This window comes from Theobroma cacao, chromosome 3, assembly GCF_000208745.1.
Source record: "Theobroma cacao cultivar B97-61/B2 chromosome 3, Criollo_cocoa_genome_V2, whole genome shotgun sequence".
Lineage (NCBI taxonomy): Eukaryota > Viridiplantae > Streptophyta > Magnoliopsida > Malvales > Malvaceae > Theobroma > Theobroma cacao.
The window spans coordinates 33,287,213-33,301,205 of record NC_030852.1 but is presented as its reverse complement, the minus strand read 5'-3'; the positions used below and the strand labels follow the sequence as shown (position 1 = coordinate 33,301,205).

Genomic DNA, 13,993 nt, shown 5'->3' with positions numbered 1-13,993 from the left:
AAATAACTATGATATAAAATAAGCGTGGGGTGACCCCCTATTTATAGTTGAAGCCCTTTACGAATCATTGGCTATCACAATCTTCTACTAAGATATATCTCTAAATTATATTATTTTCTTAATAAATCTCACATTATCACTTAAATAAGAATTTTTCACTTAAATAATATCCACATGTAAATGAATCTTGAAATGTCTAGAATATGGATAATACATTTATCATTTGTCAAATTTACTTCAATTTGAATTGGTCTAATATGGTGTGATATGTCTATATTCCATAACATTCCCCCTTGAACGAAACACCATTGTGGTGGCCTAGTTGGATGTGCTATTACTGCCTTGTTAAAAACCTTAAGGCGGAAAAACTCAGTGAAACAAAAAACCAAACAAAAGGGAAAAAATAGTACAGTGCACTAAGTCTATAATTGCTCCCCTTCAATTGAACCATATTGCCATTTATGGGATCTACTGCTTCTGGGGGCTTACCACTTTTGGGGTAATTGATATTTTGCTACTTTAAGGGCAAATCAATCTTTCGTTGTATTCCCATGTCATATACTAATTTCTCAAATATTGACATTAGCAATGATTTGGTAAAACGATCTACAAGATTATTTGTGAAGTGAATTTATTCAACGTCAACTTGTCAACTTTTTTAAAGTTCGTGAGTATAGAAAAACTTTGGCCAGATATGCTTGGTCCTATCACTTTTAATATATCCTCCCTTAACTTATGCAACACAAGCAACATTATCTTCATAAATAATAATAGGAGAATTTGTAACTAGTGTTAAACAATAAGAATTATGAATATGCGTTATAACGGATCTCAACCAAACACACTCTCTTCCAGTTTCATAGAGAGTGATAATTTTGGAATGGTTGGATGATGTAACTACTAGCGTTTGCTTATTAGAGCACCAAGAAATGGTGATTTTGTTATAGCAAAATAAATAACTGGTTTTAGAGTGAGCCTTGTGCTGATTAGATTTATATCTTGCATCAGCCTATCCAACTAAACTATAATTAGTGGAATCCTTCGAATAATATAATCTCAAATCTATGGTTATTCGGAGATAACAGAAGATATATTTTATCTCATTCCAATGTTTTCGGATTGGCTCAAAACTAAAACATGTCAACAAATTTATCGTAAAAGTAATATCTGATATCGTATATTGTGCCAAGTACATCAAAGCCTTAATTCCATTAAGATAGGGTACTTCAGGACCAAGTATCTCCTCATTAGGTTCTCCAAGATGAAACGAGTCCTTTTAGGGATAAAATGACCTCACAACCATAAAGGTGCTCAATAGATGAGCCTTGTCCACGTAAAATGCATAAATAATCTCTCAATATATGTTGACTAATGAACAAGTATTCCATTTGCTTTGTGCTCAAGTTATAGACCAATATAAAATTTGGTTTTACCAAAGTCTTTTACTTCAAACTCTTTTTCAAATATTTAACAGTTTTAGATAACTCTTCTGAAGTTCTCATCAAATTCATATCGTTGACAAAAACTGCTACCATAGCATATCATGTTTTCAATTTCTTAATAAACACACATAGTCAAATAGGATCATTCTTGTATCATTCCTTAATTAGGTGTTCGCTTAAGCATTGATACCACATGCGATCGAATTGCTATAACCTGTATAAAGATCTTTGCAACTTTATTGAGAATAAGTTACGGGAATGTATGCTACAAACATTTTGAACTGCTCGAGAATTTTCATATAAATATCGAGTGTATGTAATATCACACTCGAGAAAAAGTGCTTGCTACAAAGTATGCTATATATCGTTACACTATCAAGTAAACAAACATCTTCCTTTTTCTTAGTGTTTCCCATTTACACTTGTATTAACAACTTCAGGTGTTAAAGTATCATAAAAATTTGCAAATTAGTCATGCAATTGAAAATTTCAAATAATAAATATGGAATCAATTTCATATTGTTTTTCATTGAGAACAATCAGCCAAGGGTAATATATAAAAAAAACAAAGAAAACAAAAATCCTTAGATCTTAAGTCTGGGCTATCCTCCACTATTTTAATGCCTTACCCTGGCTATCAAGGTCCTCGAAAAAATCAACGACTTCCAAGGATGTTCTTACTTCTACAGGAACAAAGGGAGTCATCTTAATGGAGGCATTGTTAACTTCGACGTTGGTCATAGCAGTAGAATTCTCAATGGCGTGAGTCTCAACACGCTTGCCCTTATCCTTCAAAGATGCCTAATATAGATTAACAAAGTGCTTTAGCATAAGACAAGTACGTAACCAATGTCCAACCATGCCACAACAATGGCAGATACTTTCATCATGCTTTTTCACGGGGTTCTTGCCCTTGTCATGATTTCATAGCAGTAGAATTCTCAATGGCGTGAATTTCAACACACTTGCCTTTACCCTTCAAGGATGCTTGGTATAGATTAGCAAAGTGTTTTAGCATACGACAAGTATGCAACCAATGTCCAGCCATGCCACAACAATGGCAGATACCTTCATCATGCTTGTTCATGGGCTTTTTGCCCTTGCCATGATTTGGGCAAAGGTTGGATTGCTTAGGGCAACTAAATCTTTCGCCATTTTTAAGTGGGTTATGCCATTGCTTGCATTCACGGCCCTTAAATCAGCTTGTTCTCTTACTAGAGCTATCATTTGCTTCAAGAAATGCTTTCGAGCCAGCAGGTTTAAAATCATAATTCTGAAGCAATAGTTCATTAGTCTGTTCTATAGTCAAGATGATAGAAATCAACTCTAAGTATGTCTTAAATTGATGTTGTTGTTATTGCTGCTGCAATGCAATATTTGAAGCATGAAAGGTGGAAAAAGTTTTCTTTAATAGCTTTGATTCAGTGAGCTTAACACCGCATAACACCAATCGAGAAATAATATCAAATAAGGTTGAGTTGTAGTAGAACACTAATTTGAAGTCTTGCAACCTAAGATACTGCCAGTCATATTGTGCTTAAGGAAGGATAACTATCTTGGTGTGACTATACCTCTCTTGAGCCTTGTCCATAGGATCTCAAGGTCTCGAATGGATAAATATTGAGTCTTTAAGCTCTCATGTAAATGACAACAAATGAAGATCAATGCATTCGCCTTATCTTTGTCATTTGATTTCCCGTCTATAGTAAGTGCATTAGCAAGACCTTGCCCTTGGATATGCATCTCCACATCAAGGCATTAAGACAGATAATTGCTTCCACTCACTTCCAGAATGTAAAACTTATGATTTTCGATGTTTATTATGATAATTTTTTTGAGGGAAGATGCACTAAGACAGATAAACCCATAATATTTTCACTAAATGAAGTTTAGCAAGGACTACTTGAAACAGCTTAGTAGTATTTAAAAAAAATTATTATCACTAAAGAAAATGAAGATTTCTTTTGAGGGAAGATGCAGTGCCTGGGCCTGAAGTGCAAAATTTGGTATGCTATGAGATTTTGACATTAAATCATTAACGAAACAATTAATGCGCAGTAATGTAAGAGTTTCAAAGTTGAAATGATGCTTGTAAAATAGTCCAGGCCGCCGAAAGAGATATTGGCCCACAAACTCATGGTGAATGCCGACATGCCTAACAATACAACAACCCCACATCACAACTTCAACCCCACGATACAGTTAAAGTTAGTACATATTGCATGCATAATTTCGAATATACCCTTTTTTTGTTGTTGAAGAGTTCTGAAAACCCTGAGTTATCCTTTGAGGCCAAAACGTGCAGATTAATAGTAGCAGTCACACTAAGAGCACCATATTCATCTCGCACGCTCGTCATTAGTAGTGTGTATGTATATACATATATATATATATATATATTTCTTTGGCACATTCTAAATCTATGCAGACTCATGACTCATCATAGCTGTACTTATAGAAAACGACAAAGAGAGGGAATAGGTAGGGGAGCGGGGGGAGGGCAATGGTTTTGGTGTGGTGAGAATCCAAACACCGAATGATTTGCACACGTCACATCATCATGGCCGCTGATCAAAACAATGGTGGAGGCAAATCATCAGCCTTCAAAGTGAAGTGGCTTCGGTCCACCCGCATGATTGGATTTTGATACGCATCCCCTTTTAACTTTTCCTTTTTTTTTGGCTCAAATCCAACACTGTTTTTACTGAAAAGATTAGGGTATGTCCCATTCTCAGAGGAAAATGATTACTGTTAATTTATAGTTAAAAATTAAAAAATTAAAAAAAGAAAGAAGAAAGAAAATACAGGGCTCACTCTGCCATGGCTGATGGCTTTCTACTTTCAAGTTGGTGAACTTTTATCATTTGGTCACTTGCATGATGTCACTGAAATGATCAGCACAGAGACCCATGCACACTGACCAGTGGACATCTGCTAGTTCAAACTCACTGTCTCCACATCCTTTGCACTGTCTTAGACCCGGTAATTAGCAATATGTTATTTTTCAATAGGTAATTCGTTATAAAAAATCAAAATATAATGGGTTTAAATTTTAAACATTTATGAACATTTTTGTTGTTTTTACCAATTTTTTCTTCAAAGTTTAAACTATTCAACACAGTCCATACTAATTAGGAATGAAGGTGTGAAAGTTCAAGCAACCAATGAACAATTTGAAACAATCATTGGGTTGCCAGGGTCAGTGACTCAATAGCAAAAGAATTTAGCGTGAAATGACTAATGATGAGGAAAGGGAATGAGAAGTAGAAACTGTAGATGGGAACTTATAATAATGGCAGTCTGGTCATGCTTCCTTATTTCCTCGCAAAACTCAATATCTATCTCTATCGATCGATATGTTCAAAAGTTATGAAAACAAAGATAAAGCACGACGTGACTTTCATCTTAGCTTTCCCCTCCCTTTTTTTTTTTTCTCTTCTACCACTTTTAATTACTACAACCCCCCCATTCCTATGACCAGCACTTTCTTCATGATTTGAAAGTCTCTTGGGACCCCTATTAATCATTTATTATAACAGTTGTCTCTTATTAATGCTTAATAAGTAATCGTGGGGGAAATCTATCACTGAGATATCGAAGGAAAAAAAAAAAACAAATGCAAGTAGCATAGGACAAAAATGAATGCCAACTCTAAAACCTAGGTTAGAAAGTCCTGCTTCAGAGATGGATTTGTACTTCAGATATAGCAGCCTAACAGGCTTGTTTCACATAAATGACGATAAAAAATAGAACTATTAAAAAGCGAAGCCAAATCCCCTGCCTCAATCTATGCCCTTTCTATGTTTCTTCTCTCACAGAGCCACATATGTCTAATTTTTTAATTATTAATTAATACATGTTTGATTTTAATATTTTATATTTTATTTTTCTCTCATATTTTCATTTTTTTCTCACAAAAGGAATGTGATCTCTTCCTTTATTATACTGAGAGCAAAATTTGAGTTTTTATTATTTTTCTCGTAGCCAAAAAAAACTTATCTTGTATTGACAAGGATAGGAAAAAACAAATTCATATATATTTTTTAAAACAAACAAGCAGAAGATCATCATTTATCAACTATATGTAAATAGAGAAAGAGAAGAGGAAACAAGAGATAAAAAATTAAAATTAAACTTGTATTCGTTAGTAATTAAAAAATATACATATGACAGTTTGTAAGAGAAAAGGAACAGATTTGGAGCAGAGGATTTGGATACTTAAAAAGCAACCAAACCGGTTTGACCCCAAATAGCAATATAAGGGAGTCCATTTTTCCATTTAGTAAACCCGGAGGAATTGCTTTGTGATTTTCATCCCTAGGTACAGTGGCACCCATGTTCTGCAAAAGACCTTTTCACAAAAGATGCCTTGTTGTCGTTTACATACTTTAATAATTTTAATGAGATTATTTCACTTGTTATTTTTTTATTTTAATTTTATAATTATTTGATTATAACAAAAAATTATATAAAGAGTTCCTCACTTATAAATATGAATTTTATATAATATTTTAATAATTTTTATATAATTCAAAATTATAGTTGATTTAGTATAATGTATAATTGTAAGTGATATGCTTTCAATTTCAACAATTTTGTTAATCCAAAGTATCTAATAACCATGTAAGTGTAATAGTTTGTAGGGAGAGGCGGAGGGGAGGGGGGCTAATAAGGGTCACTGCTCTCCAAAAATTTTAAAATTTTTTTTTTTTTGAAATTTTATAATTTGTTTTTATAATAATTTTATAACATATTTTTATTTTTTTATAATTTTACCTTACAATAATTTTATAATTATATTTATTATTTTATAAATTTTATAGCGTATCAATATATCATTTGAATTTGTATTTATCATGTATCGTTGTTGGAGATGAAAAGCTTTACAACTTAAATCTTAACACATACTAAATGCAATTTGTTTAGTATTACTTACTAAAAAAATCTCCAACAATTGAGAGAAGATGGATGGAAACTTTGCTTGTGTTGGTGAAGAAATTTTGTAAGAAATATGAAATTGAGATTCTTGACATAGGTATTATATATAAATTAGGTATAGGTTATCGTCAGAAGGATCATGTGTCACAATTGATCTCTGTTGTCAAGTTGACTTGTTTTTAGTTGCTATTGACTCACTCTTACAATAACTGGATTATAGATAAAATACATTTAAGCTATTAATTTGATCTATTCAAGTTCGACATTTTTCATAATCAGGTTTTCAAAAATGTATCTACATTTTTAAGTTATAACTATTTTATAAACATTGTCTTCACTCTCTCAAAAATGAATTCTTAGATCCTGTCACTGTTTGTAGGCAAAGGAAACTCCAACATTGATCCTTAAAATTGTTAAAGCCAATAATTCAAATTTCAGTTAAAGATCTGATTTGTTTAATTCATTTAAAATTAAATAAGCTATATTAAACACACTAATTACTTAATTAATGATTCGGGCAATTCCTAAAATGAGGGTGGGCATACTAATCCTGCTAAAGTAAAATCAAAACACAATTTCGGCGGGGGAGGGTAAATTAATTAAATTAAAACCTAACTCAGTTAAAAAAATGGCATTATTTTCTAACAATGGACTACAAAGGTAGGTATCGGTTTGAAATAAGGGGGTCTAAATTTCCCCAACATAGTTCTCGGTTTGGCATAATATCATCATCATTTTGATTGGAAACCCAGTCAAAAGAAAGCTGACAGCTAGTAAAATAAAACTAAGATTATTTGCCATTTAATGGAATACTCTAAATTCCCATTGTAAAATTTTACTCAACGTTTCTGGTACTCATAGTTTTTAAACTTTAATCTTTTACAAAAAGATTTTAACTTCTTTTTATACACAAAAAGATTTTAATTTAACGTGACTTAATGCATTATTTCAACGATTGTGCTACTATTTCATTAGTGGAGTGTTTTATTACGTGAAGATATGATTTAAGATGTAAATTTAATTTTTTAAATATGTTTATATTAATAGAATTTTATTGGATTTTGTTTATATGATTTGTTTTGATCGTATTTTTAGTTTTATTGAGATTTTATATTAATTTTTATGATATTTAATATAATAATGAGATTTGATAGTGATGATTACATTTACTTTCTCCCTTGAAAGCAAAAGGAAACATCAAAAAGAAATCTTTAATAAGAAAAAAAAAAGATATAATATTAAAAAAAAGTTTTTAAATTATTTTAAAAAATTTAAATAAGACTTCATATTTTTATTACTTTCAATCAAGTCTTTATTTTTTTATTTTGACCAAAATAGAGATTTGTAATTTTATTTTGAGTCCAATAACTAATGATTGATTTAATTAAAATATCATTTGTCATTTTATATTACATAACGTTGATATGATATGTTAATATATAATAATTAATGATGATATAGCATATTAATATATCATAATTGATGATGACATGATATATTAATTTAGTATGATAATATAATTATATGATATTTTTCATATTTCGTATTAATATCATGTTAGTACTATATAAGTATAAAATGATAAGTGATATTTTGATTAATAATAATTAATTAATTATTAATTATAAAAACTTATTTGATTTAAAATAAAAATATAAAAATTTAATTAAACACAATAAAAAAATTTATTTCATTTTTTAAAATAATTCAAAAATTTATTTGAGTATTATGTTTAAAAAAAATGTTCTATGCATAGAAAGAATCTCAAAAACCCCAATTAGTTTATGTAGGAGTGATTTATTTCTATTCTGGACGGCAAACAATTATCTTTTGGCTCTTGATTAAACTTCATAAGCGTTTATTTTGTTATAGAGAAATAATAAAACTTTGTTGTTTGTTTTGATCGGAATGTTGGTTTTTTAATGCGATAAATGTAAATAGAAAATTTTAAAATAAATATTATAAGATCATTTTACCAATAAAATAAAATGCAATCACGTGTTCCTGGCCCAGGATGGAGCGCATAAGGCCACCCACCATGTGTCAGGTCACGTGCTAATCTCACCACCTGGAAGAAGAAGACAATATTATTCTAACTAGTTGAAATGGGGATCAGATCCCCTGCTTTCTTACAAATAAATATTAGTTTTTTCAACTCTTTAAATACAAAAATTAAAAAACAAAGAGGAAATGGGGAAGAATACTCAACTCAAGTACACTATTTTTAACATTCAAAGAAAGTTAATTTGTATGCTTCCTTTAATTTTAAATTAATTAACTTTTTTAATATAATAATTATATCATATTACATAATATTATTTTGTATTTATATAGATACTTTTATAAAAAAATTAACTATGTGTGCTTTTGACTGGTCCAAAAAGTTGGATTCCAACTCTTTTTAACAAATAAAAAATAAAAAGAATAATATTTGAGAAAGAATGAAAACTTTTTGCCACTAAATTTAAGAAATTGTTGTATTATCATTAACTAATCACTACTATTTTCAATAATTTATTTATTACTATTATTATTATTCTCATGAAAAAATGTTAAATTCTTAGTATTATTTATAAAAATAAAATTTTTTACTCACACTATTATATATTTACAGTGTGTTTTAAATGAAAGTTATGAGCAATAATTAGTATTGTGCTTAATTTCGGTGAATAAAGTATAAATACAGCTAATAATCTGAAACCAAACCAAGAGAAAAAGGCATCGCACCACATTAACAAAGAAAGAGCTTTAACCTATCTCAGCATCTCCATGCAAACAAACAACGACCGTAAATAAGAAAAAAAAAAAATACTGACCACCCGCTATTTATAAATAAGTACAGTTTCAGCTCTTCAATTCTTCATTTTTTCATGCAAGGTACATCCGATTCCTTTTCGGGTTTCCGCATTGTTTGACTACATTGAATCCACACTCTCTCCTCCACCACTCACCGCCGCCGCCGCCGCAACATTGAAAATGTTGCCGTTTGAGACCATCGAGGAGGCTACTATATTCCTCGGACGGAACCTGACGGTGGCCGAGACGCTGTGGTTCAATTATTCGGCTAAAAAATCGGATTACTGCCTTTACTGCCACAATATTTTGTTTTTATTTCTGATATTTTCTGTGGTGCCTGTGCCGCTTGTTTTTGTTGAGATGATGAGATCTTTGGGGTTCGATAAGTACAAGATTCAGCCCAAAGTGAGCCTGTCGTTGTCTGACATGTTCAGGTGTTATAAGGATGTAATGCGGATGTTTGTTCTTGTTGTGGGTCCTTTGCAGTTAGTGTCTTATCCTTCAATTAAGGTAAAAACTCTTTCGATTTTTTATAACTTCTTTTCTTGGGTTGTTTTTAAACGTTTGATTTTGATTGTAAAGTTGGGATTTTCGGTGAAAGTTTTAGATTTTTGGGGATGCGATTTACTGATAGTGGGAAATTTATTTAATCTTGGGATTTAATTGTGTAAATGTTGGGATTTTTTTCAACTTTGGGAATTAGATTTATGTGGGGCTTAATGAGATTTCCATTGTCATCGAGGTGGATGCTGAATTTTTTATTTTTTGAAATGCATTGATTAGTTTTCTGGGAAATTGTTCTTGGTTGCGTAATAAGTATATTTTTTTTACAGTTTTAGTACACTTTTTTTCATTTTTTGTAAATGAGTCATTTGTGAGGAACTTTGTAAATGGGAAATCATTAGTTTATTTGCATTTTGTAAAAGACTAGAATTGGACTTTGTAAGATCAGTTCTTTTTCAGAAAATTGAAAACACGAATCATGTTCACTGCTCAGTTTTCGTTCCAAAGCTTTGAGCTAAACATTGCAGTTTTTCTCCCTGGTGAAGGGAGTTTGACGATTTGTACGGGTTTTGTCATGTATTCCTCAGTCTCATTACTGAGATACTTGGGGATTTGAACATTTGGATTTCTCTGTTTATTTATACGTCTTTGTAAGGCATTTCTGAAACTTTCTACTCCATAATCAGATTGTTGCAACTTATACAATTACTTGTTTGTGTTTTTTCCTAGCAGCATCTTCCTAAATCATTTGCTTTATCTAAGATTGCATGTGTTTTCTTGGCAGATGATTGGGATTCGAACGGGGCTGCCATTGCCATCAGCGTGGGAGATTCTGGCACAGTTGGGGGTATATTTCATGATAGAAGATTATACCAATTACTGGATTCACAGATTCCTGCATGGTAAATGGGGCTATGAGAAAATTCACCGGGTTCACCATGAATTCACTGCTCCGATTGGGTTTGCTGCACCATATGCGCACTGGGCGGAAGTTTTGATCCTCGGCATTCCATCTTTTCTCGGGCCAGCAATTGTTCCAGGGCATCTGATCACATTTTGGTTGTGGATAGCTTTACGGCAAATTGAAGCAATAGAGACACACAGTGGGTATGCATGCTACAGCTACACCTTTTTGTATTATTTTATTTTTCCAATTTGCTCACTGCCCTTTCCTTTAGTTCTTGTGACTAACTGATTCCAACTTTAGAATTTCTTTCATTTCTTTTCTCTCCTCCTTTCTACATCAAAGTACTTGGGTTTTTGAAGGATCTTTCAACAGTGGCTAACTTTTTCTTGAAGTGGGCAAGGATCAGGCCTTCTCTCTTTTCAACTTTAGTTTTCCCTTCTATCTTTTTCATAAGTTTAACCTTTTTTGCAGGGGATTACTAATAATTACCACATCAAAATCGCTAATTACAATTGCGTGACCAAAGCTTAAAATGTGGAATGCGATTCTCTAAGCATATTATAAGTTGCTCATTTATTAAAATTGGAAAAAGTAAATATTTGATTTCGTTCAATGGTTTCTTTTGCCTGCCACTCTGTTATTTTGTCATCAGTTGCCATTTCTATTATATATGTTGATTTTCTTTTCATTTTTTGAAAATTTAATAGCTGAATGCTGTGCGTTAGAGATTTGAGAAACTAAAGGATGACTTTAGTTTGTCAGTGGATAGATGCATGGATTTGAACTCTGATTATTACTTATCACCACATATTCTTGGAAAATTTCTGCTTTCTATTTGCCCTTGTCATGTCATGGAGATTAACCTAGGTGTGATGCTGACTTAGCAACTCATATTTGGATAACGTTTTGTTGCCACAGCAGTTTCTATTTTGCCTCCTCGATTTTGACATTTATGCACAGCTATTATGTCTGCTGGCTAAGTTTTAGCTGAAATAATGTAAAAAAAAAAAAGCCCATAATGTCCATAAATTGATCAAAATGAGGATAAGGAAACGTGAGCTATAGTTGAAAATGATTATGTGTGTAACAATGACCACTATGTTTTCAGGAAGAGTGGTCATTTACTCATTTTTTGAGTTAACAAAGGGGCTGCCCAAGATATCTATGATTACTGTTGATATAGGAGCTCATTGTAGGAGTTTCTGTGAGGAAACTATTTTAGTTAATGACTAAAGCAGAAACTACTGGTTTGTCATTTTATCCAGCTTCATGGGGAGAAGATAACCCCTGAATTTCTGTTAATATTGACTGTCTCAAAGCATATGGTAGAATATCACATTGCATAATCCAGTTCCGTATCAATCTACCACTAACACTAATGTCTGAATATTTACTTCATCTGTTATAAATTAGTTTTTGGTCTATTCTGGCAAACAAATCGTTTTAAGGCAACTTGCTTTGTTATTTTTCTCAGTGTGATCATCTTTTGCCAGTGTAGAGTTTTATTTTTAATATAAAGCCTGCATGCTGGTAAAAAAAGGGTAGCTAAGATGCCTATCCTCATTCCTTTTCCGGTATCATGAATTTTTGAATTTAACAGATGACTATCGGGGTGAGAGCTTTGGTTCCCAAGAGTCGTTAACCTCTTAAGAGTTAGTGATTGAGTGAAAGTTCTAGAATGGTTGGGATGTTGGGTTTAACCATAAGCGCAAAAGAAAGCAAAATGTCTGACCTGCTGGCATCGTTATAAGGGCAGATTATGCAATATTTCTTGAGAATATTTGCTGCAAGTGATTTTGATTGATGAAGAAACCATGCAGATTAAATAAGAAGCTATTACTTTCATGCTTAGAAGTGGTAGCTTATGCATTAAGGCTTAATGCAGCTCAGTTGGTGATATTTAGGATGAAGCTAGTAAGTGCTTTCAGCTGTATAAGTTGGAAGTTCACAGTATAAGTTGTGTAACGCAGGTATGACTTCCCCTGGACTCCCACAAGATATATCCCATTTTATGGTGGTGCAGATTACCATGATTACCATCATTATGTTGGTGGACAAAGCCAGAGCAACTTTGCTTCGGTGTTTACTTATTGTGATTATATCTATGGCACTGACAAGGTAATGAAACAATGCATTATTTTACTCTTCTTTTTTTAAATTTGATTTTATTCTATCAGCTGATAATTCTTTCCTGCAATAACTTTCTTTTCTGTGTGATTAGGGCTATCGCTACCATAAGAAGGTCCTAAGGAAGGTAAGTTGCTGCACTTCTTTTGTTGTGTATCCTTTATTACTTGACAAGGCATCTTTTCTTGACAAATTTGGTTTAGCAAGTGGGTAATCAGGACTATCTATACAAATACTCTAATACTGATAGAGAATGTGATTGGATCATTTGGTCTAAACTGAGTGATTTCCAACTCTTAAAGTTACTAATTTAACCTTAATGGAAAAGAGTAAGGATATGGATAAAAGTTAACTATCTTTATCTTTAAGCATTTGATCTTACTCACGAAAGATAAGATTGAAAGAAAAGCATCATCAATTCAATCTTCATGAATGATTGATAGACAATGTCCAATGCATAAACTGTTAATTCTGTTGTTTCCAAATGTTTTTCATGCTTACTATATGCCTCACATATCATGTCTTCCAGCTTGAGAGTTCTGTTTCTTTGCTTCTGCTAACTATTCACTGCTCGTGTAATTCAGTTGAAAGAGGAATCTAGAACCAATGGTGCTCAGAATGGAGGCTCATACTACGTTCCAACGCAAGATCTTAAATCTGAATAGCCGCGTCAGTGGAGCCATTCTCTTGAGCGCACCTCTCACTCGTGACAAACTCTTGGGAATCTGATTTCTAGTTGACATCATTGTTAGTGGTGATAAAAATAGATGTCTTAAGTGTTTCAGATGAAGATTAACTTGGCCTTTTCCAGATGTGATTTTGTGTTAGAATGAGGAGATGTCAGTTATGGTTGTTTAGGTTAAATGTCTGTCCTCTGTTTACATCTTTTGTTTAAACTGAGAAGCTATAAATCAGAGTCATGGTGTGAATTTTCAGTTGTGTCCCACTATTAGTTAAATGGTGAAAGTATAGAATCTGTATGTTTTGATCTCTGGTATCTTATGGCACTTGCTATTTTCTAGAGATAGCGGAAGAAACGTAGTAAATTTATATGCAAGGTTGAAATGAAGTTTGATGCTTGCAGGCCTCCTAACATTCTTTTCTTTGCATAGGCAAATGCCCCAACAGTTCAAATGTAGCTATAACTCCTAATCTTGATTGATAGCGGAAAAGGGGTGTCTCTAGTGACGATCTTTGCTTGTCGTGTACATTGATTTTGTGAGCGGTAATTTATTATTGAACCTTTGTGTTACAAATCTCCAAAAGATGTGGTGATGAC

The 13,993-nt window shown here is 32.3% G+C and overlaps 1 protein-coding gene across 1 annotated transcript; it reads left to right on the top strand.

Moving 5' to 3' along the window:
• On the top strand, positions 9,098 to 13,739 carry LOC18606367 (methylsterol monooxygenase 1-1). Its single transcript, XM_007039933.2, has 5 exons — positions 9,098 to 9,686; positions 10,465 to 10,787; positions 12,558 to 12,705; positions 12,809 to 12,841; positions 13,299 to 13,739. The coding sequence occupies exons 1-5, from the start codon at positions 9,357 to 9,359 to the stop codon at positions 13,377 to 13,379; spliced, it is 915 nt and encodes a 304-aa protein (XP_007039995.2). The 5' UTR covers positions 9,098 to 9,356; the 3' UTR covers positions 13,380 to 13,739.

Bases quoted from the DNA above. Each gene is read 5' to 3' on its own strand.
- LOC18606367 (XM_007039933.2), top strand. From the start codon at position 9,357: ATGTTGCCGTTTGAGACCATCGAGGAGGCTACTATATTCCTCGGACGG. The intron at 9,687-10,464 runs GTAAAAACTCTT...TTTTCTTGGCAG, and splicing joins TGTCTTATCCTTCAATTAAG to ATGATTGGGATTCGAACGGG. The intron at 12,706-12,808 runs GTAATGAAACAA...CTGTGTGATTAG, and splicing joins ATATCTATGGCACTGACAAG to GGCTATCGCTACCATAAGAA.